This window comes from Alligator mississippiensis, chromosome 2 (assembly GCF_030867095.1).
Source record: "Alligator mississippiensis isolate rAllMis1 chromosome 2, rAllMis1, whole genome shotgun sequence".
NCBI lineage: Eukaryota > Metazoa > Chordata > Crocodylia > Alligatoridae > Alligator > Alligator mississippiensis.
In genome coordinates, this window is record NC_081825.1 from 238227134 (window position 1) to 238249137 (window position 22004).

General features: G+C 42.0%; 1 protein-coding gene across 2 annotated transcripts in view; it reads left to right on the top strand.

Moving 5' to 3' along the window:
* The window catches only part of LOC102571167 (cytosolic phospholipase A2 epsilon), an 81291-nt gene that overhangs the window by 11437 nt on the left and 47850 nt on the right, over nucleotides 1–22004 (top strand). The window contains exons 1-3 of one of the 2 annotated variants that reach the window (XM_059722958.1): nucleotides 15158–15273; nucleotides 16689–16800; nucleotides 18098–18184. In XM_059722958.1, coding sequence (XP_059578941.1) covers nucleotides 16705–16800; nucleotides 18098–18184 — 183 coding nt within the window. In that variant the 5' untranslated portion in view covers nucleotides 15158–15273; nucleotides 16689–16704. Of the gene's footprint in view, nucleotides 1–15157; nucleotides 15274–16688; nucleotides 16801–18097; nucleotides 18185–22004 lie in introns of those variants that run through there. The other variant, XM_019496467.2, reaches the window with a different exon arrangement.

The window sequence follows — 22004 nt, forward strand, 5'->3', positions numbered from 1 at the left end:
GGGTTGGGGAGGGAGGGAGGGGGGAGAAGATCAGGCTCACTGCTTTTTTTGAGCAGAATCTGCTTTCCTGGGCTGCTGCCAGGCTGCCTGCAGGGCTTTCTGCAGAGCCATGGAGCTGCATGGAGACTGGTGCTTTGCTCCATGGTTGTAGGGGCAGCAAATTAAAACTCCTCAAAGGAGTTTTAGTTTGCTTGCTGCGCCCCAAGTCATTTAAGGTGCATTACACCGCCGAATTTCCTACAGCAGCTGGAATTAATGTTCAATACATCGCCGAGGCATGCAAACACTAACACCTTTAAAGTGGTGCAAAAGCATTTAGCCCACTTTAAAGTGTTGTGCACATATGTCTCTCATTTGCTCTATGCACAGCCTATGATATATAATTTCCAGGCAAAAAAAATTAAAAAACCCTTCTATTAGCCCATCTACAATCCAGTGTTACAATAGCATCCTAGCACAGACACTTTCTTTAGAAGTTTGTAGCCAACTATATCAGTGTGCTAACAGAGCATAGTTCTTATCATACAGCTTTTGCCTCTCATTTCTCTGCTTTAGGATATTTAGTTCTTGCAATCTAAATTCTAGGTAGACAACCACAGGGCTCCAAGTCTGGATAACCAGTCTTTCTCAAAGCACTACGTAACTAAAGACTAAAGCATTAGTACCTCACCTTGCCATAAGGTGAGTATACACCTCAGACTAAGTTTTCTAGCTCAATATACAAACGGCTATGCATTCTGATTGTTCTTCATTTTTTTTTTTTTTTTGATAATGCCAGTTTAGTTTTGTATGGCACATATTAATGTAAGTATTACATGAGCTTTCCAGACAAACATCTCCAAGGGAGGCAGTGAAGCAAGCCAGCATCCCATGAAAATGTTAGAGGGCCAGAAGTAGATGATGTCTTACAAAATATGACACTAGGCATACATTGTTAGCATTGGAGGGCTGGGTCTATGGGTTGGGAAGGTTGTTATATGATCAGACAAGTGAACGGTAAAATGGCTGTGCTTAGAAAGGAAGGCCAAGAAGAAAGGGAAATTCTTTTTCTTCTTTGCTCAGGCCAGGCCACCCTGGATTAGAGTTCTGATTTTTTCTTTCACTTGTTCCTCTGAGCTGTGAGCAGTGGGATGTTCTTCAGCTGCAGGATTTCATAATTGGAATGGAGAGAATGTTAAACTTTACTTTCACACTGCTCATTAGAGCAGTAAGCAAAGACATTTGGAATGAGAACAATATAAAATAGTGTTTTTGGCTATCACAGATCATGTCACTTCACAGAAGCTGCTTGCAGACATTAAAAAACAAAACAAAATGTGGTTTACCAGAAGAAGTAGCAAGTTACTTCAACCTGACTCCACAGCGTCTGTATAGATGAGGTGCTTCAGCAGGATTTTTTGGTGCTTTTAGGTAAAGCCGATTCAATCAGCTATTAGATAAAAGCACCAAAAAAGCCCCCCTTAAGTGTCTGATCTATAGCGATGCTGCAGAGCCAGATCCAACTAAGGTGCTGCCTCTTCTGGGCATGTGCTGGGCTCAGTACAGGAATACACCAAGTTTAATGTGTGTTCTGTGGCTTGGAGTTCTGTATGCTGAGTTACTAACCAAAAGGTTATGTTCAAGGCTGAGGATAGGCCCCTTGTCCTTCAGTCAGAAAGAGCAGACCTTGTAGACTTGAGAGCTATTTTGGGGCAACCAGATTTAATGCTCTTCTAGACTTGGTCTTGGCCAAAGGAGATGATTTGGCAAACAACTTGAATCTAGAGGGTAGCCTGAGTGACAGCGACCATGAAACCATCACATTCATTATCCATTGCAAGGCAGGCAAATCAGCTAGCAGGTTTGAGGTTTTAGACTTCCAAAAAGTGATTTTCGACAGGCTCAGGGGAATAGTAGAGGAAATGCTGCGGGACTAGGGACCATTACCAGCTACCTACCACCTGGCAATAGTGTGGCACAGTTTGGGCAGAGACCCTGTTGCCAAATGCTACTGAGGTGACAGCTTGGTACTTTTTCCAGGAATATGAGTTCTTGTTAAAATGACTAATTTTCAGGGATCAGATTTGAGACACAATCCCAGATGCTCCACAGAGTTTCAAAGCCAGAAGTAAGTATATCACTTACTTCTGGCTTTGAAAGCCAGAAGTGGCTTTTATATCACTTCCAGTTCCAGTCATTATACTTAGGGACCTATTCAATTCATGGAAATTGCAAAATTGGGCATTGTCCACCAAATCGGGCAATGTCTGTGAAATCTGCAAAAAAAAATAAAATAAATAAAAAATAAATAAAATGCTGGCTCCCCCATGGAAGCCAGTAGTCCTTAAAGCTGCTGTCACCCAGCCAAGCAGCTTGCTCATGGGAGGGCAGGGGAAGCGGCTGCCAACATGAAGAAGAGCAGCCAAGATTGTGCCCCCTCCAACACCACTGTTTGACTGAGAGCACTGCCTGTTATGCAACCCCGCCTCCTCTGCCAATCAGCAGAGAGAGGGGGTGGGGCCACATGATGGACAGCCCTCTTAACCAATCAACAGCGAGGGGTGGGCCACTGAGGCCCCTCAGCCAATCAGAGGCATGGGGGAGCCCGTGGCAACAAGCCCATGAAAATGGCAACTGGCTCTGTGATCTGCCCACGAAACTGGCCCCATACCTCCTTGATTTCAGTAGGTTATTATAGTTATTGCACACATTGCATTTGTCCCTGGAGGGGACAATCCTCCCCAGAGGAGGATTTTGACAAGCTGATAAAACTGACCAGTTACAACATTCAGAATAATGAACACTTGATTCTTCAGGCTTTGTGGGCAGCAATAGAACGGAAAAAAAACATTTGAAAAAATAGAGGCCGTTCTGCATCTCCCTACCTTTTAAGAGGTATTTGTATCACTTTTACCAAGGAGGGAGCGAATCATTCTGATAAATGAACAATACAAATGTGGGAAGCTGCTGAATGTTTGCTGTATACTGTGGTTTATTGCAATCAAGCAGCTATCCCATATAAATTAGCAAAATTATGACCCAAAATCTTGGACTTTGATTAATTTTTACAAAAGCAATATGAACCTTTATAATTTCTTTGATATTAAAATCAACCTAGAAATAGATTTAAATTCAAATTAACGAATAGCAGTGAGGATGTTAAAAAAATATAGTGCACACTAACATTTTTTAAAATGCATAAATACGCACAGCAGATCAAAATATTTTGAAATCCATTATGTTCATACATTACAGATACAAAGTGCAGATAAATGTGTTTTGCATATTTAATTTATTCTAAGTTGATTGTAATTATAAGAAACTGTGCAATAACAGCTTAGAAAAGGATTAATTTTTCTCTAATATATGCATGTTTAAAAATGAGATGTTGTCACTGTAACAGAGAACCTGGGACTCTACTATTTTAGGGGAGAAAGTGCCCAGGGAAAGCCCCAGGTGGGGAGACACTGCAAGGGAGAAGACTGTAAGAGAACTGGCCTACAGAAATAGGAACTATGAGTGCTATGAGTAGCACAACAGGATGATGCCTACATGAGCAGTAGGCAGCCTATTGCAGTGCTAGGGTGTGTGTAGACAAAACAAAATTTCCCATTTACGTTGACACAACTGCATTTATGGTTGCATGATCTGGGCTTTCCCACTGCTTTAAAGTCCATTTAGCACCTTAAATTAACAATGCTCAGAGATGTTTTAATTTGCAGCACTTTCCAGTTACACCGTTCCAGCTGTGGATTTTGTTCATGCAAACAGCCAGAGACTCCAAAGACTTCTAATTAATCCCCTTCACCACAAGGGGGTGCTGTATTTTGGCCTCTAGATAGTAGATGCCCCAGTGTGCTCTTTTTTACCCTCTTTTAATCCTCACTCCTCCCTCTTCCCTCACAGCATGCAGTTCAGGCAGGTCGGGATGGGTCTGCTCAGACCTAGTAGTAGTAGTATTTTTAAATGGGGGAGAGAAATAATCCATTAATTTTCTACCCCCTCTTTATTCTTCAGGTCCCCCCACCATCTATAGTGTATGCCCTGCCCATATACCCTCCTGTCGTCTGCCCCCCCATGTACCCTCCAGCTGCAACCCCTGCAGCCCCGTCATGTGCTGCCACTCCTGTGGCCATAGCTCCCGGTGACAGCATCACCTTAATGATAAATTTTTTCCAAGTAGTTTGAAACTTTGGAGTGAGTGACATGACTTCAATATTGCAAACCTTCTGAACTTTATCACATTCCATTTCAGAACCACGACCAGCATTTTCTTGCAAGAAAGAAAGCAAACCCACCCGCAAAGCTTAGTTTGGGAGGGAGGGGCCCTCTCAGGTGGGGGCTCCCAGACACAATTAGGGCCTCCTCAGGTGCAGATGAATGGCCTGACTCAGCTGGCTGGCTGAGTCAGGCCATGCTACTCTCTGTAAAACTGTAACTTTGGAATCTTTCCTTAGGGACAAAGTTTAGGGAGGGAGGGGCCCCAGGTGTGTGGGGGAGTGAGATGGAGGGAGGCATGGGTGAGGGAGAGAAATAATTTGTTAATTTTCTACCCCCTCTTAATTCTTCGGGCCCCCCTGCCACCAATAATATATGTCCTCCTCCCTCCCCCCCATGTACCCTCCGCAGGTGGGGGGGACTTTCTACTATCTATTTATTTATTTAAAAGATTCCTTCCTTCCACAAGTCAGAGAAGAAACTCAAGGAGACAGAAACCTCAAGGAGACAAGAGTGGTGGGTGGGTGGCAGAAGACATGTACCCCAGTCCAAATTTGCTGGGACATGGTCAGTAACCAGGTGGAGGATAAGAAGACTATATGAAGTAGGCCTGCAGAACTTGTGCAAATTGAGCTGATACTCAGGGCACAGCCAGTGAAGAAGCTTCAGCTGGTCAAAGCTAACCAGAAGGAGGGCAAGAAGACTATATATTAAAGGCAGGGAGGGTTTCCCACACCAAGAAGCTTTCCCTGAGTTAAAAGACATGTACCCCAGTCCAAATTTCCTGGGACATGGCCAGTAACCAGGAGGAGGGCGAGAAGACTATATGAAGTGGGCCTGCAGAACTTATGCAAATCGAGCTGATACTCAGGCCAAAGCCAGTGAAGAAGCCTCAGCTTCTGCCATTGCAGTGGTCAAAGCTAACCGGGAGGAGGGGAAGACATGTAAAGCAGAGAGCAAGTGGGGTGAAGAGCCTACTACCCAGACCACAGAGGTCTTGACCAGCAACCAAGCAGAAGGCCTCTGCAATTCAAAAAAGAAACTCAAGCCTCAGCTTCTGCCGCTGCAGAGGCCAGCTTGCTTTGTGGCCAGAAATGATTCTAAAGTTCCAAGGGTGCAATGGAGAGGTGTAAGGCAAAGAGCAAGTGGGGTGAAGAGTCTACTACCTGGACCACAGAGGTCTTGGCTAGCAACCAAGAAGAAGACCCCCGGAATTCAGAAGAGAAACTGAAGTTTCCTTAGTAGAAGGCACCACCTGCGACCCAAGCCCTCTACAACAATTAATGAAATGCGCTTGCATAACGTGTCCAGCTCCTACTGATATAGGACATGACCAGTAACCAGGTAGAGGGCGAAAAGAGCATGTGAAGTAGACCAGCAGAAGTTGCGCAAATCGAGCTGATGCTCAGGTCAAAGCCAGTGAAGAAGTCTTAGCTTCTGCCACTGCAGTGGCTAGCTAGCCAGGAGGAGGGTGAGAAGACTATATATTAAAGATAGAGAGGGTTTTCCCCAGCAAGAAGCTTTCCTCCAGTCAAAAGACATATACTGTACCCTAGTCCAAATTTTCTGGGACATGGCCAGTAACCAGGAGGAGGGTGAGAATACTGTATGAAGTGTCATTTAGGGTCATAGCTCAGGAGCACAGCTTACTTTGTGGCCAGCAATGATTCAAAAGTTACAAGGGTGTGACAGAGAGGTGCAGAGGTGGGCAAGTGGGGTGAGGAGACTACTGGCCTGGGCCTACTACCCTGAACCCTGGGAGGGAATTTGCTGGAGATCTTGGCCAGCAACCAGAAGAAAGCGTCCGGATTTGTGGCCAGCAGCAATCCTCTAATTATAATTCCATAATACGCTGATTAGCAAACAGGGCCAGCAACCAGCAACCAGGAGGACTAGAATAATATGAAATGGATCTGCAGAACTTGTGCAACTCTTACCATACTCAAGCTGATGTTCAGGCTAAAGCCTGCGAAGAAAGCCTCCACAATTCGAGTAGTACACGGAAGAGAAGCCTTAGCAGTACCTGTGGCCAGCCACCAGGAGGAGGAAGTAATACAAGTTCAGTAAGGGTAGTATGTAAAGCAGAAGGGTATATATCTGTTCTCAATGGGAATAGAGGGACCTAGGGAAGAGCTTGAATCAGGAAGTGAGCATTTCCTTTACCCTTCCCACCAGGTGAAAGAGACAGGGAGGGCACATAATCACCTGCCTTACACTCAGTATCTGCTTTCTCATCGTAAGGAATCAAACTGTAATTATAAGAATCAAACTGTAATTATAAAACTATATAACATAAGTCTATATCATACATTGACTATATATATGGTGGAGGCCCAGGATGTGTGTGATGTGTGCTGGGTGATAAGGCAGATTTACCTGCTTTGAAATGCTGTGATAAGGAATTGAATTGTTACAATCATTAGTGACCATTAATAAATCAGCATTAATATTACTATTACTATAAACTCTTATTAATATTTTACTATTGGAACTAATAGTTGCCTCCTATTATTAGTATGACCTGTTATTATAAGTCTATATCAGGTAGTAAATGTATCATGTAGACCATGTCCAGTGGGTGCATCTGCATGTGCAATTAATGTGAAGCAATACATTCTGGAGCAGTTTGAACTACTCCCAGTTGCAGTGTTCACACATGCACCTGGCACAGCAGCAATTTGAGCTGGGGCTGAGCAGGCCCAGGCTGACAAAGGATACAGGTGTCAGCCCTGGGCTCCGACTGGCAGCAGGACTGACTGGGGTATGTGGGTGCTGAAGGTGCAGAGCCATGTGACTAGGTGGTAGGCAGGAGTCTACTGGCTGGGCTGACTACGTGCAATTTATGCCTGTGGTCAGCATCTACATGTGCATTTAACTGCGGTAAATTAACCTGGTATAAGATAGTACTGTCTCCAACTATCTTACTGCAGCATTAATTAGTTTATTGTGGCCTAATATTATCTCACATGTAGATGGTAATGCTTTACTCTGCAACTAATTAGTTGACTCTGCAGTTAAACTTGTGTAAACATAGCCCGTAAGGAGGAAATACAACCAGTTCTCCAAAGCTGGTTGCCATAAATAGACACTTACAGGTTCTGTAAGTACTTTGCCACTAGGTGTCAGGGGAGCCAATTTGCTTTGAGAAAAAGGCTACCTGAGGATGAAATTGATTAAGGGAATGGACACGGGACCAATGTGTTGATGTAATCCACGCAAGTGTATAGTTGCTCCTTCAGTTGAGGGGCTCTCAGACCTGGCTGCATGTGGCCCCCACAGCTGGAAGCCCATTCAGCAAAGGGGGCTTCTATCTGTGGGAGCCTGCTGCTTGCCATTGCAGGGCAATAAGGCACGACTGAATCTAATGTGCAATCCTACAATCGTGCTTCCTGCTGTGCACATGTGGCATGACAGAAGGCCAGATTGTGTGGATGATGCTTTAGATCCAATTGTGCCTTTATCTGGAAGTCTGTCAAGATCTTTCTGAACTGCACTCCTGTCCTCCCACATGTTCACAATCCTTCCCAGTTTCATATAATTTCATTTTGTCAGTCAGGCCTAACTTTTAGTGCATTCATTTTGGTTGACTGATCTCTGGTTTAACACTTTTCTTGTTTACCAGATGTGATCTCAACACTCTCTTTTTACCATAGGCCATTTTGATTGGATAAATTCTCTCTATTTCCCTTTTTTTACCTTTTCTATCGGCATTTACTGTTTTAGGTGGCTGGGACAGTTTCTATATTTTCCCACCATTAAACTCACAATTGATATAAGATTGCTGGGATCCAGTTATTTCAACAGATGGAGCCAGTTCACCGAACCTAATTAGCAGCTCACAACTCTGCCTCATTTCCATCAGAGAAATCAAGCAAACAATTGATAGCCCAAACACTCCTCTCTACCTCCAACCACAGGATCTGTTGTTATCCCATCTAAAATGCCTCTGTTTGTCCTTCCCGTGCCCCTAGAGTGTGGAACAGCTTTAATTTTATAATAGTGGTCATCAATTAGCCAGGGAGGGGAAGGGAATTTCTGAGTGCAATGAATTCACTGACATGTCTCTGTCCAGTAGTAGCAATGCTCTTGCCTACATTGCCTCATTGTTTTTTTAATTGAGTCATTTCACATGGTCTTGTCTGTGGTTGTGAAGGAGCAAGGCAATGTTTGTGTTTGTATGTGTGTGTGTTTTCTCCTCACACCTACCTGTGTCCCAACAGGCACTTGGCAGAGCTAGAAATATCATTTTTTTCTGTCATATGCTGAGAGTTAAACCAAATTTCAGGAGTCTGCTTGCTTCCCCTCTCTCTGTCTGGGGCTTCTGGACACTGGGGCTGAAGAGGAATCAGCATTAAAAAATGTCACCTACAGGGAGGGAAGTGATAGGCAGACGGAGAGATGAGGGACACAGTAGAAGGACTGAAAGGAGAAAGAGAATGGAAGTGCTGGGGCAGACTGCAAAAAACAACTGGAGAAACTAGGAGTGATATGAGAAGAATATAGGGGGCTCCTGTGAGTTCACCTTCATCAACCCTTTGATTCCTACTCCCTCTTACTATGCCCACAGGCTCTCTTCCCTTGCCTTTCTGTCTATGCCAAGCTCTCATAGATTCATAGATGTTAGGGTCGGAAGGGACCTCAATAGATCATCGAGTCCGACCCCCTGCATAAGCGGGCAAGAGTGCTGGGTCTAGATGACCCCAGCTAGATGCCTATCTAACCTCCTCTTGAAGACCCCCAGGATAGGGGAGAGCACTACCTCCCTTGGGAGCCTGTTCCAGACCTTGGCCACTCAAACTGTGAAGAAGTTCTTCCTAATGTCCAATCTAAATCTGCTCTCTGCTAGCTTGTGGCCATTGTTTCTTGTAACCCCCGGGGGCGCCTTGGTGAATAAATCCTCACCAATTCCCTTCTGTGCCCGCGTGATGAACTTAAAGGCAGCCACAAGGTCGCCTCTCAACCTTCTCTTGCGGAGGCTCTTACTTAGGAACCTGTTGGAATCAGGGCAGCCATCACTAGGGTTTATCTCTGCCTCTCTAGGAGATCCCAGATAATTGCTCTGGGTAACTATCAGTTTTTCATGGCTAATTCCTGCAGTTGCCATCATGTGACCATGCCTGTCCAGTGATCAGCACAAGCCTTCATTTCTGATTTGGGGAGTTGGGTAAATTGGTTGTATTTAGCTGGGAGGGAGGGTGTGTGTGGGGGGTAAGTTTGCTAATTAATTCTATACTTGAGAATGCTCTAGGTTTTCCATTCCCTCTGCAAACAAGCATGTATGCATGTTGCTAGGTTTGGCTTGGTTGGCTGTTGGCTTTGTTTTCTATGCTTAACACTTGAGATGCACAAAGGCATCTAAAGCATGTTGGTGATAACAACTGTCTTGGCACTCTGAAGGCATTTTTTCCTTGCAGGTAGGGAGTGTCTTTTTACAGGAAGTCAGTGTTATTCAATTTAAAACTGGCTAGAGGACAAGAAGAATTTTAAAGTGGCAGGACTGTATTGCAGTCACAGATTTATTGCAAGAATTGTGTGAGGGGTTCTGTGTATTATTTCTTGTATATATTTTAAAAATGTAAAACACCTTGTTACTGTGACAGGAACTGTAAACATTCATTGGTAATAACTATTAATAATTAGTATGTTTTGTGTCATGCCCTAACTTCTTCAGCATTAATTATCTCTAGGTAAGTGAAGGGATTAGAATATGTTTTCATCATCATCCCAGCACTTCCTAATATTTCAAGGCTGCACTAAGACCTTGGTAACTCAAAATGATTATGCAAGAAAAAGCTAGTAAAACTATCAATGAGATTCTGGACACCCTGAAAGGTTTGGGGAGTTCAGATGTTTTTTCTGGTCTCTATAGGATGAAAGTGATGAAATTGAGAAAGGATAGGTGCCATGGAATTTTTGATTCATTCTGGTCTATACTGTTCTGATTTTCTACAGCCCAAAGACTGATGAGACAAAAGCTACTCAACAGTGCATATAAGTGCTGCCATGAGCTTATGAGCACCTATACATGAGCATTACTGTGGCATCTTGTGAATGCCAGGAAATTTGCAGAATCCACCATCTTGTCCCCTGACACACTCATCCTTTATTTTTCTTTCTCATGTGGTTCTTTTCTTTCCCTCAAACTTGTCATCTTCTTTTAGTCATCAGAAACCTTCTCTATCTACCTCCTATCTTCTCTTTGTATCAACATTGTTTGACATCCCTTGTCACCTCACATGTTTTGTTCATTAACTCTTGTAATCTGGTTTCCTTCCCCTTGTCTACATTGTTGCTCTTATTGACTATGCCTGCTTTCGCCCACTTGCTTTTTGGTGTCCCACAGGATTCTGTCCTTGGATTTTTACTTTCCTTCACCTGCATCTTATCTCTGGCTGAGCTCAACAACTCCTAGAGCTTCAGTTATAATGGGCTGGCTGGATCTGGCCTGCAGAGCCTTTTTATTCAGCCTGCCAGGCTAACAGCAAGGCACAAGAAGCTAAGGGGTGGCAGGGCCTGCTGCAGAATTCATGGCTCTTGGCCCCACTGGCCATGGCTGCTGGCTGAGAGCTTGGCTTGCTGCTCCTGCCTCCCACTCCCCACAAGCCCGTTGCTGCCACCACCACCAGAACCCTGGCTGCCATCAGATGTGCCGCTGCTGTGGTGGCCACATGCCCTGGGCAGGATCTGGCCTGCAAGGACTCCCATTGTTTGTATCTGGCCCATGGCCTCCAGTGATTTGACACCCCTGATTTAGGGAGAGAGACTTGAAATAGGAAAAATGATGTAGGATATCTAAGAAAAGTGGGAAAGAATGTTATGGAGGAGGGCTTGAGAATGGAGGAAAATGAGATGGAGGAAAAAATGTAATGCAGGGCCTGAGTATGAGCTGGGTTGAGAAATGGATGCATGAGAGACTGTAGAGCCACAGCAGAAACAGAGAGATGGTAGAAAGTGAAGACATAGGAGATCTGGTAAACAGTGAAAAAATGGAAAATAAAACAGAGAGAAGAGGAAATTAAAAAGGAGAACTATTACTGGAAAGAAATGGGAAAGAAGAAAAAAGAAGGGAAAAAGAAAACAAATGTATGCAAACTATGAAAATAGATGTAAAGTCTCCCTCGCCTGCTTCCTTTAAAATAATCTTAATAGGCTGTCCCAATTTAAAGAAAACCCCAGTAAACCATCATACATTATTGGGGAATACAATTGATAGTTTTAATCTCTCTGATGCTGCCTGTCCTCTGCCACATGAAGACTCATTTTATATACTGTGAGTGTCAGCTCATTTTTTACTCTTTCTCAGCCTACCTTTCTGGTAATTGGTACTATGCATTTGGTAGAGACAAATAACTGCACGTTTACAGTGAACATTTTGCACCTGGATGCTGTGTGTTGCTGCTCTCTCTCTGAGATAATAAATATTCTTAGTGCCAAACATATTTTCTTCCCCAAATGCTTCCTTTCTTATCCTGAAGAAATGGAACAACCTTAGAGGATGCAAACAAGAAACTGATGTCTCTCTACATTTATCACCATGTACTCTTAAACCAAGGCAATTAATTGTTGCTTGCTTCCTTACAGCTACCATATCTCAATTGGCTGAAGTCCAGCACTTCTCCCATCAGTGCTGGCATTGCATAATCCAAATCTCAAGATCTTCCCTAGCCTTGAAATGTGTTTATCTACTTTGTAAATGTGTGTCACAGTCTGTTTAAATGCAAGTTAGGTAGCAACCTGTTAGAGAGGGTGTGGGCAAGTAGGTCACAAAATATTTTCTCACAGATCCATGCATATTGATTACATGCATATCAATATGCTGACATTGCACAGCCACTGGCAGGAATATTTGAATGCTTGTGGCGCACGGGCCAAGTCCTGGAGGACTGGAAAAGGGCCAATGTGGTCCCCATTTTCAAGAAGGGGAGGAAAGAGGACCCGGGCAACTATAGGCCAGTCAGTCTCACCTCCATCCTTCGCAAAATCTTTGAGAAAATTATCAAGGCTCACATTTGCGAGAGCCCGGCAGGACAAGTTATGCTGAGGGGAAACCAGCACGGGTTCGTAGCAGGCAGATTGTGCCTGACTAATCTAGTCTCTTTTTATGACCAGGTTACAAAACGCCTGGACACAGGAGGAGGGGTGGATGTTGTATACTTCGACTTCAAGAAGGCCTTCGATATGGTATCCCACCCCATACTGGTGAACAAGTTAAGAGGCTGTGACTTGGATGACTACACAGTCTGGTGGGTGGTGAATTGGCTAGAGGGTCACACCCAGAGAATCGTAGTGGATGGGTCGGTTTCAACCTGGAAGGGTGTGGGCAGTGGGGTCCCGCAGGGCTCGGTCCTTGGACCGATACTCTTTAATGTCTTCATCAGCAACTTGGACGAGGGAGTGAAATGTACTCTGTTCAAGTTTGCGGATGACACAAAGCTATGGGGAGAAGTGGACACACCGGAGGGCAGGGAACAGCTGCAAGCAGACCTGGATAGGTTGGACAAGTGGGCAGAAAACAACAGGATGCAGTTCAACAAGGAGAAATGTAAAGTGCTGCACCTAGGGAGGAAAAATGTCCAGCACACCTACAGCCTAGGGAATGACCTGCTGGGTGGCACGGAAGTCGAAAGAGATCTTGGAGTCCTAGTGGACTCCAAGATGAACATGAGTCGGCAGTGTGACAAAACCATCAGAAAAGCCAATGGCACTTTATCGTGCATCAGCAGATGCATGACAAACAGAACCAAAGAGGTGATACTTCCCCTCTATCGGGCACTGGTCCAGACCGCAGTTGGAGTACTGCGTGCAATTCTGGGCGCCGCACTTCAAGAGGGATGCGGATAACCTGGAGAGGTTCCAGAGAAGGGCCACTCATATGGTTAAGGGCTTGCAGACCAAGCCCTACGAGGAGAGACTAGAGAACCTGGACCTTTTCAGCCTCCGCAAGAGAAGGTTGAGAGGCGACCTCGTGGCTGCCTATAAGTTCATCACAGGGGCACAGAAAGGAATAGGTGAGGTTTTATTCACCAAGGTGCCCCCAGGGGTTACAAGAAATAATGGCCACAAGCTAGCAGAGAGCAGATTTAGATTGGACATTAGGAAGAACTTCTTCACAGTTCGAGTGGCCAAGGTCTGGAACATGCTCCCAAGGGAGGTGGTGCTTTCCCCTACCCTGGCGGTCTTCAAGAGGAGTTTGGATATGCATCTGTCTGGGGTCATCTAGACCCAGCACTCTTTCCTGCCTATGCAGGGGGTCGGATTCGATGATCTATTGAGGTCCCTTCTGACCCTAACATCTATGAATCTATGAATAGGTACAGCAAATCTTCAATTGTTGTAAACCTGAAGGTGGTTCTCCAGATTTACAAAAAAAAGTAGCAAAGTTAATCTCATCCACACACCCTCCCAGCTAAATACAACCAATTTACCCAACTCCCCAAATACAAACAATATTACAAAGACCTTATCATCTCCTGGCTTACAAGAGAAGACCCTACACTGACAATACAGGAAAATAAAAGATGAAAAATACAAGATGGAATACATCAAAGCTTGTATTTGACAGTACCTTCCTGAAATCTTCCTGGAAGATGCTGGGCTTTAGCTGATAAGCAATTGTAGCATCACAGAAACAAAGACAAATAAAAATATCCTTGAGATAAAACTATATATCCAATAATTAATGGTCACAACCTTTTATTTATATACTTAATGAATAACACTTGTGACTATAACAACTGTGCAACCAATAGCAATGTACTAAATGCATACAAAACTCAATCGCAATCAGTGCTTTGTTACATTTAAAAATAGAAATAAATGCATAGTGAATATACTGGTTTTGTGTAAGTTAAGTAGACACAAATAAGAATCAAAGTACTTAATGCAGCAGATTATCAAATACTGGCTCAGAGAAAGGGAACAGACAGAAGAGCAGCTTCCTACCTTAACATAGAACTTTACAGGAAGCACTATGAGTTAGAGTGATCCCTGGAGCCCAACAGACATTTGCTGTCGGGTCTCAGGGACTGAACTGCAGCTTGGAACAACTGCAAATCTGTAGCTGCTCTCCCTTAGCCCTGGCCCTCCCAGCCCCAGTGCTGTCTTCAGAATTGGAGGTGGGGGAAGGGAATCACGGGAGCTCAGTTTGGGTTTCTCCAACCAGCGATGGAGGGTGGGGCAGGTGGATTGGAGGCCTTCCCAAGGTGAGGGCCTCCAATCCACCTGCCTGGCCCTCCTGCGCCAGTTGGGCAAACCCCAGACAGGACTCCCCACCCCTTCCCATTCTGAAGACAGCGCTGGAAGCAGAGCTGGACAGCATCAGCCCAGCTCTGCTCCCAGCATGTGCTGATACAAGTAAACGAAAGCTCTCTGCTTTGCGGTTCCTTCATCTGAATCTCCATGTAATAAGGGTTCAGCTTGTCATGGGAGCAGATCCTTTTAAAGTGCTCTGCAGCCTTTTTATGCATTTCTGTAATGGTATGGCTGTAGAGCACTTTTTCCAGGGGCTGTTTGCACAACAAAATGTCTTGTGTCAGCTCCCAGTGCGTTACTTTTCCTGTAGTAAGAAGCATTGACAGAGTTTGTCAGAACTACTCAGGGTTTTAAAGTCTCCTGTTCTGTCTCTGTGGAGCTTCCACCTATGTCTTTTACTGTTCCCTCATGCTCTATACTGCTTAATTCTTTCACTAGCCTTAGGCTTAAAATTCAGATAACTGGTATTTCCACTTCTGCCGGAAGTGAATTTAATTCAGTCACAAAATTAATCTTGGTTATGAGCAAAACATTCCTTTTACGTGAACGTTCATATAAACAAAACTTTGCATAAATGTTCATGAGCACTGACTACAGAAAGAGTGAGGATAACAGATTACAATTCTGTTTTTAGTTTGCCAAAATATTCATGAGAGGTTTTCTCACTGTTCATTTGATTCCACTCAGAAACCAGTGCAATACTTCTATATTCTCCCATGTCAAGACCAAGACATTTAGGAGACAAGGAATGGAGACAGCATATTCCAGAACCTAAAGATGTTGCTAAGACAAATCATCAGTCTAAATCAAACATGCCAAAACACTGTAAGTTCCATAGTGAGTACTACACTTCAACATAAAATCATCAGAAGTAGTAACTCAAATGTTTTTTGCTAAATAACTGATTCCTCTTAAAGATCATTAATAAAAGCTGTCATAGAAAGGGTAATCAGGAATTCCGAACAATAAACTAATAGATATAGCAAACACAAAAGGGGCAAAATAATCTGCAGTTTACTAGCAGGACAACTAGAGTCATTACTTTAAATCAAATAGGTTATTGTGGCCTATTGATCTATTTTTAAAAGGTCTGTTGATATCTCGTTTTACATGTTTCTTGTTTACCAGATATGATCTCAACACAATCCTTTTTTTTATCAAGTATTCTGGAAATTCTGTCTCAAAATTTGTGGGCCACTGAAATATGGAATATAAAGTTAATTCTACTTTAAAAAGCCTGATTTTTATTCTACAAAAGGAATCCTTTACATTTTGCCACTCTGGATTTTAATCCTGATATTGTTGCTTTAAATCTAATTTAGCATCCACTTTACTTCTAATATCCTCCAAGACAATCCTTGTATAATGTTCCTCATGAAACTGGTCAGGCACAAACAGTTCTAAATGCAGATTGGAGGACATGTGAAACCTCCCACATCATTGAAGTATGTTTAACTGGGGAAGTCAGTTGATCAGAACTTGAGACCTGTGCTCGGGATGTCTTCATTAGTCTTGTTGAAGAAAAAGGGCCAAGGTTGGCTTGCCTGGGGAGGGCTTCCATGCAAATGTTGTCACACATGCTGAAATGCCATTGGACCAACAAGCTGTTGCCTGCCTTGGCCATTTTCAAGGGGCTGCAGAAGTGTTGCTAAGCAGAAGGCCCCAAAGCTTGTTTCTGAGTGACTGTAGTGCGAACCTTTGCAGATGTGACAACTAATTTGGTCAGTAAGTAAAGGAAGCCATCAAACAATTAAACAAAGAACAAGGCCTGAAAGGAGTTAAGAGAAGACTATACATTAAATAATCTATATACACTATATCATAGCTTGATCTTAATAGTAGTGGTGACTGAAGTAACCAAATGTGTTAGATGTTATTTTGCTATAATATACTCTTGTTAAAATGCTTAGATAATTTGTAAAAACAAAAACAGCCTTGTCAGAGAAGACCCAAACTAAGAAGAAGCAAGCCAGTGTTGAACAACATCCTACAAAGTTAAAGTTAAAGAGATGGTCTTCAGTACTTCATTAGATGAAAAAAGTTTGGACCCTTTTGCTTTGCTGTTCACCCTTCCCATGAAAGATGCAAAATAAATCTCTTTAGATCACATTCAGCCAATGCGCTCCTTGCCTTCCAATAATGGGAGGAAGCCAGGAGAACATTCCTTCATTTAAAGAAATGAAGTGGGTGGAGTTCTAGATCCTTTTATAAAGTAACTTCTCATTATTGACTCCTACCAGTGGAAAGACAGCAAACATGTTTCAGGACCAGTATCCATTTCAAGACCCAGTAAGAGCATATGATTTGACCACAATGGAAGCTGCAAAGGCACCACATGCTGCTTTGCCTCAGGTAAGAAAACCATAAAATCAACTCCACCTAAGATTTTGGTTCAGCATATAACAAACTCCTGTTAGTATTTGTGCATTAGTTGCTGGGGATGACTGGAGAAGAAGAAAAAACAAGATAATACCTTATCCTGAAGGAAGTTAAGGTAAAGTCTTAGCTTCATTGAAATCAATGGCAAAATTCCAATTGAATTCAGTGGAGCTAAGTTATCACCTTTTTACCTAAATGGGAGCTGGCAGTAGGCTCTGGGGAGAGAAAAGGAAGGGAAAACAAGAGAAAATGAGTGGAGAAGGGAAAACCTCTCTGTGTGAGAGATTTCTTTACAAGAAATTCATATCATGTGTCTTGTTTTTGTTTTGTATTTTCCAGTTTGTCTCTTTTTGATATGCGTAAGCTGGTTTTTAAAAATGTTGGTTAATATTTTTTTGCTGAAAATGTGATTTCATTTCAGCTGAAAAAATTGGAAACTCATGTCAGTTTTAACAGAAATTTTGAACAAAAAAACCCCTTTTGGGATGACTCAAAATAAAGTCAGACATTTGACATGTTTTCCCCCTTAGCCTTCCATTTCATTTTGTATTTTCTATTCTGTTCTGAATTGTGTTTAATAGATTTGATATTCTGGGTGGTTCAGAAGTCTGTCAAGTGTTGTTTTGTGTCCCTTTTAATTGGATGAGTACAACTTATTTTACAAAATGTTTAAAATAATGAAACTGAAGCTTACAACATTTTTGACACAAAATATTTTATTTTGATCATTTCAGCACAAAACACATTACAACAGAATATTTTTAATTTTTTTAACAACTTTTTGTTAAATTTCCATCTTGGAAATTTTTTTGATGTTCTCTTTTCATTTAAATTTGAAACAAAATAAAATGTTGAAATCATAAAAAAGTTTTCATGGAACAGATTTTCAGTAGTGATGAGTCTTAAAAGAGGGAGCAGGCATTAGAAATATCAGATCCTTAGTGGAAAATCAAACTTCAGCTGCAGAGGGCATAGGAAAGGAGTTTTGTTTTTATGATGTTGCATAGCTAAGATGAGACTTCCTTTCATTTCATTGAAATGAGTACCACCTATATGGGTTTTGTAGCCACCTGGCACACCAGTCATTCCAGTAAAGCATGTGTGTGGGTGCAAAATGACCTGGCAATTGGTTTGCTAGTGGGAGAACTGAGACACAGTGGGGTGTAATGAACAACAGCTATAATTTGGGGTTTCAGCAAGTATTATTGACATTTAGAACTTGTAGGAAAACCTGACAGGTTGTTTTTGCCTCTGCCTTTCTTTTTTTCAGGACCCATACTTCAGAGCACACCATTTAGGAAACTATGAAGTTGAGAAGCAATGCCAGGGTTATGTCCAGCAGAATAAGCAATTCCAGGTACTAAAAATCAGAGCATGTCCTAACAAACCTACTGTAAGGTTTTATTTTGCTGGAGGGATGAAAGGGTGAGACAGGTTTCCTAGTCACCAACCATTTTACCTGATCATTAGTGATAGCAACAGTTCCAGTTCTACAAGTGAAACACCCTTGTGTTTATCATTTCAATAATTTTATTTCATTATCATTTGTGAGTTTCAAAATTGTTCTTTGTACTTCTCCCTGTGTTTGATTTGATGCATGGGGAATGCGTACTCTTTGAACTCCATTACTTACGAAAGGAATTCTATTAGGGTAATTTCTACAGTAAAATATTTGACTAGGCCAAATTCACCAGCATGGTACAGTGCTGCAACTTTATCAGCTTCAATGGAATTGAACCTTTCTATTCATGGCAGGGATGTTAAGGGTGATTAATTTGTGGGTTCCAGAATATCTCCTCACTCTGTGCTCTGTTGAAAATCAGTCATAACAAAGGGTTTCACAGGAAGGAGGAAATATTGAATATATCACTATTAGTTTCAAAATTTGCATAATGTAAGTTACAGAGGTCCTTTTTATATTCTCATTAGACATCAGCGATATTTGTGAGAGTTCTAATTTTCTTACATTTTTCTATCTGTCCAGTAAGTAGAGTAGTTATGCTAAAACAGAATTAGAGGGATTTAAATTAAGTTCAGCAATTGTATCCAAACCACTATATGAGGCAGGATCTTAGAAATCAATGGGAATTTGTTTTTATACTTCATGTAACTTAAGCTAAGATTAAGTACTACAAAGTGAAATAATGTCCATATAGGCTTTTGTAATGGCTTAATTTAATTGGTTTAAAAGAATGACTCAAACTGTTGCACTGTAATTCTGTATGCAAGACTACCTGTATATTGGAGAGAGATTCACAAACTAATTATAAAACAATTATTGGAAGAGATTATATTTTAACGCTCTAAGGGAAATAGAAGCAATCCCTACAAGGACTGATTTAGGATATTTTGAATACCTTTAATATAAATGTTTGTGCTTCTTTATGCACATTTTTGGATTTCTTATAACTTCCGAATTTTTTGGATTTCAATTTTTTTCCCAAATAAATTGAAAAGTGGGAAAGACCAAGGTGGACTGTGATGAACTATGGAAGTATTTGGCACTATTGAGTGTATGGGCAAGTAAATGACAGATGAAATTCAAGTAAATAAGTGTAAAGTGATGCACATGGGCAAAAATAACCCAAATTATACCTACACACTATGATGGGTTCTATATTAGCTATTAGCACACAGGAAAGAGATCTGGGAGTCGTTGTAGACAGTTGGAAACAAAACTGCAAGTATCATTATGCCCCTTTATGAATCCATGGTGCATCCACACTTTGAATATTGTTCCCAGTTCTGGTCCTCACACCTCACAAAAGAATATAGAAGAACTGGAGAAGGTACAGAGAAAAGCAACAAGGGTGGTTAGTGATACAGAGGGGCTTCCATATGAGGAACAACTAAAGAGGCTAGTCCTATTCAGTTTAGAAAAGAAATGCTTGAGGGTGGACATGATAAGGGTTTACAAAATACTAAATGGTGATGAGAAAGTAAATATGGATTTATTATTTGCTATCTCTCACAATACAAGAACTAGTGGTCACAAAGTGAAAATAGTAGGTAGTAAGTTTAAAACTAACAAAAGGAAATCCTTTCTCACACAGCATGTAATTAAAGTCTCATTGGCACAAGATGTTGTGGAAGCCGGTAATTCAGACAGATTCAAAAAGGGATTGGACATATCCTTGGAAGAAAGGGGCATCAATAACTATTGAGCGTAAGAGTTAGGCATACAGCTTCTGAATCAGAGCTTCCTAAACCTTATATGCTGGAGGTTGCAAGTGTGAGAACAACAGTGGGGAAAAAATGCTGCTCATACCCAGTTCACTCTCCCTTTCAGCATTCATTCTGCCACTGTGACACAGAATACTAATCAAGATCAACCTATGGTCTGATCCAGTAAATGGTAGTTCTTATGTAAAAAAAAAAAAGTTAAAAGATTTTTATTTTTAATGTAACAGACATTTACTCCCAACCTTAATTTTACCTTTAAATACTTTTGGCTTGATACCCTTTATGCATTTAAACTCATGTTCTGAGTAATCAGGAAGTCACAGGCAGAGTATTTCCACAAAAATCTTAGAATCGGGCATTCTCTGTCAATCTTTAGAGTAAAAGAACTAACCGATAATAGTACCAATATATATTCAGTAATGCAGGTGGCTGATAGTACTTGAGTATCTGGAAGTTGGAGGCAATCTTTCACTTTTTTATTAAGGTTTTAGAGATGATTATGATCTGGACCTGTGACTCTGTGGTCAGGAAGAGCAGGTGAGAAAACACTGGGTCCATTAGTTTTTGTTATTAATAACTCCTACCTATACGAAAGCCACATATTAAAGACGCTCAAGTGAAAAAACAAGTGATTTGGGCTATTGGGTCATGGCTTTGCCAATGTTAGGTAAATACATGTCTCCTTTTTGAGCTCAGTCTATATGGTGTGTTTGTTTCCTAATAGCTGATCATGATAAGGACTTGGGTTAGGAAGAACTGGTGGTAGTACTGTCTAGAGAAGACAGATGGGATGCTAATGGACTCTTCTTGACGAAGGATTTTTTTCCTATATTTTGTGCAAAAAAATTCAGAAACAGGGCATGCTTATGAAATCCTAGGTAGCTGACAGAAGTGTTACCCACTTGTACCTGAGCATTTGTTTGGGGCTTCTTCTTTCAAAGCCAGATCTTGTTATGGTAATTTCTGTAGTTTTACCTTTTACATTGGGCTACTGCAGTGTACTTTGCATGAGACTACTTTACACTTGAAAAATACTTACATGCTTTACTTATTGAAATTTCTGTCTTGTCTTTTTTCCTCTCCCTCCCACCCTCCTCCCTTCAACCCCTTCCCTTCTCCCCCCATAATTGTGACTCTGTCTCAATTGTGAATGTATATTTAGTGCTAAACACTAAGGTACATGAGGACTTAACACAGCTGTATGCCTATTAAATGGAATAAGCAGCAAGAAACATAGTACACCCTATTCCAGCAATAGTATAGGCATGTTGTTCGCTCCTGGCCATACTGCAAGGTGCTGGATTTGCTCTTTATTAAAGAACTATACAATTTGAGTCTTGTTTCCTCTTCTCCAAATGCACTACGAACAACAAATAGTCAGTTGTGGCTCTTAAGTTAACAATTCCTAGTTGTAAATACTGAAATCCTATTTCATTTTACTTGCCAGCATGGCATGCATGTAGCCTTGCAATTGCAAGTTTTAGCATGTATGCACAGGTTGGGATTCTGTTCCCCCACGTGGTGAAATAGAATCACTGTGGCAGAAGTGCGGAGTAGGAGATTCTCCTACCCTTTGGGCCAATGGCTTAATGGCTAGGGTGCTTGCCAGGGAGTAAGAGACTCAGGCCCCTCTCTCCCAAAGAGGGTTTGAACCTGCACCTCTAACTTCCCAGCAAAGTTACCTAAGCACCAGGCTATGCGTTAGGCACTACCCAGTCCTCTCCCCAGCCCTTCTCTCAAAGGTGGCCCAATGCACCTTGCCTTGAATATTCATTGCATAGACAGCAGCTAGCCAAGCTAAAACCCAGGGTCCACTCCTTTCCGGGGCAGTATCCATCTCATAACTATACACCTCTGGCTTGTATTCTTCCTCATTACCACATACATCTTTCTGTTTTGGCCATCCATTGGGCCAGCTTCAAGAGGAAGACTGGAGAGGAGTCTGGCCAATGACTCCTGACCCATGGCTTAAGCACTGTGCTAGGAATAAGGAG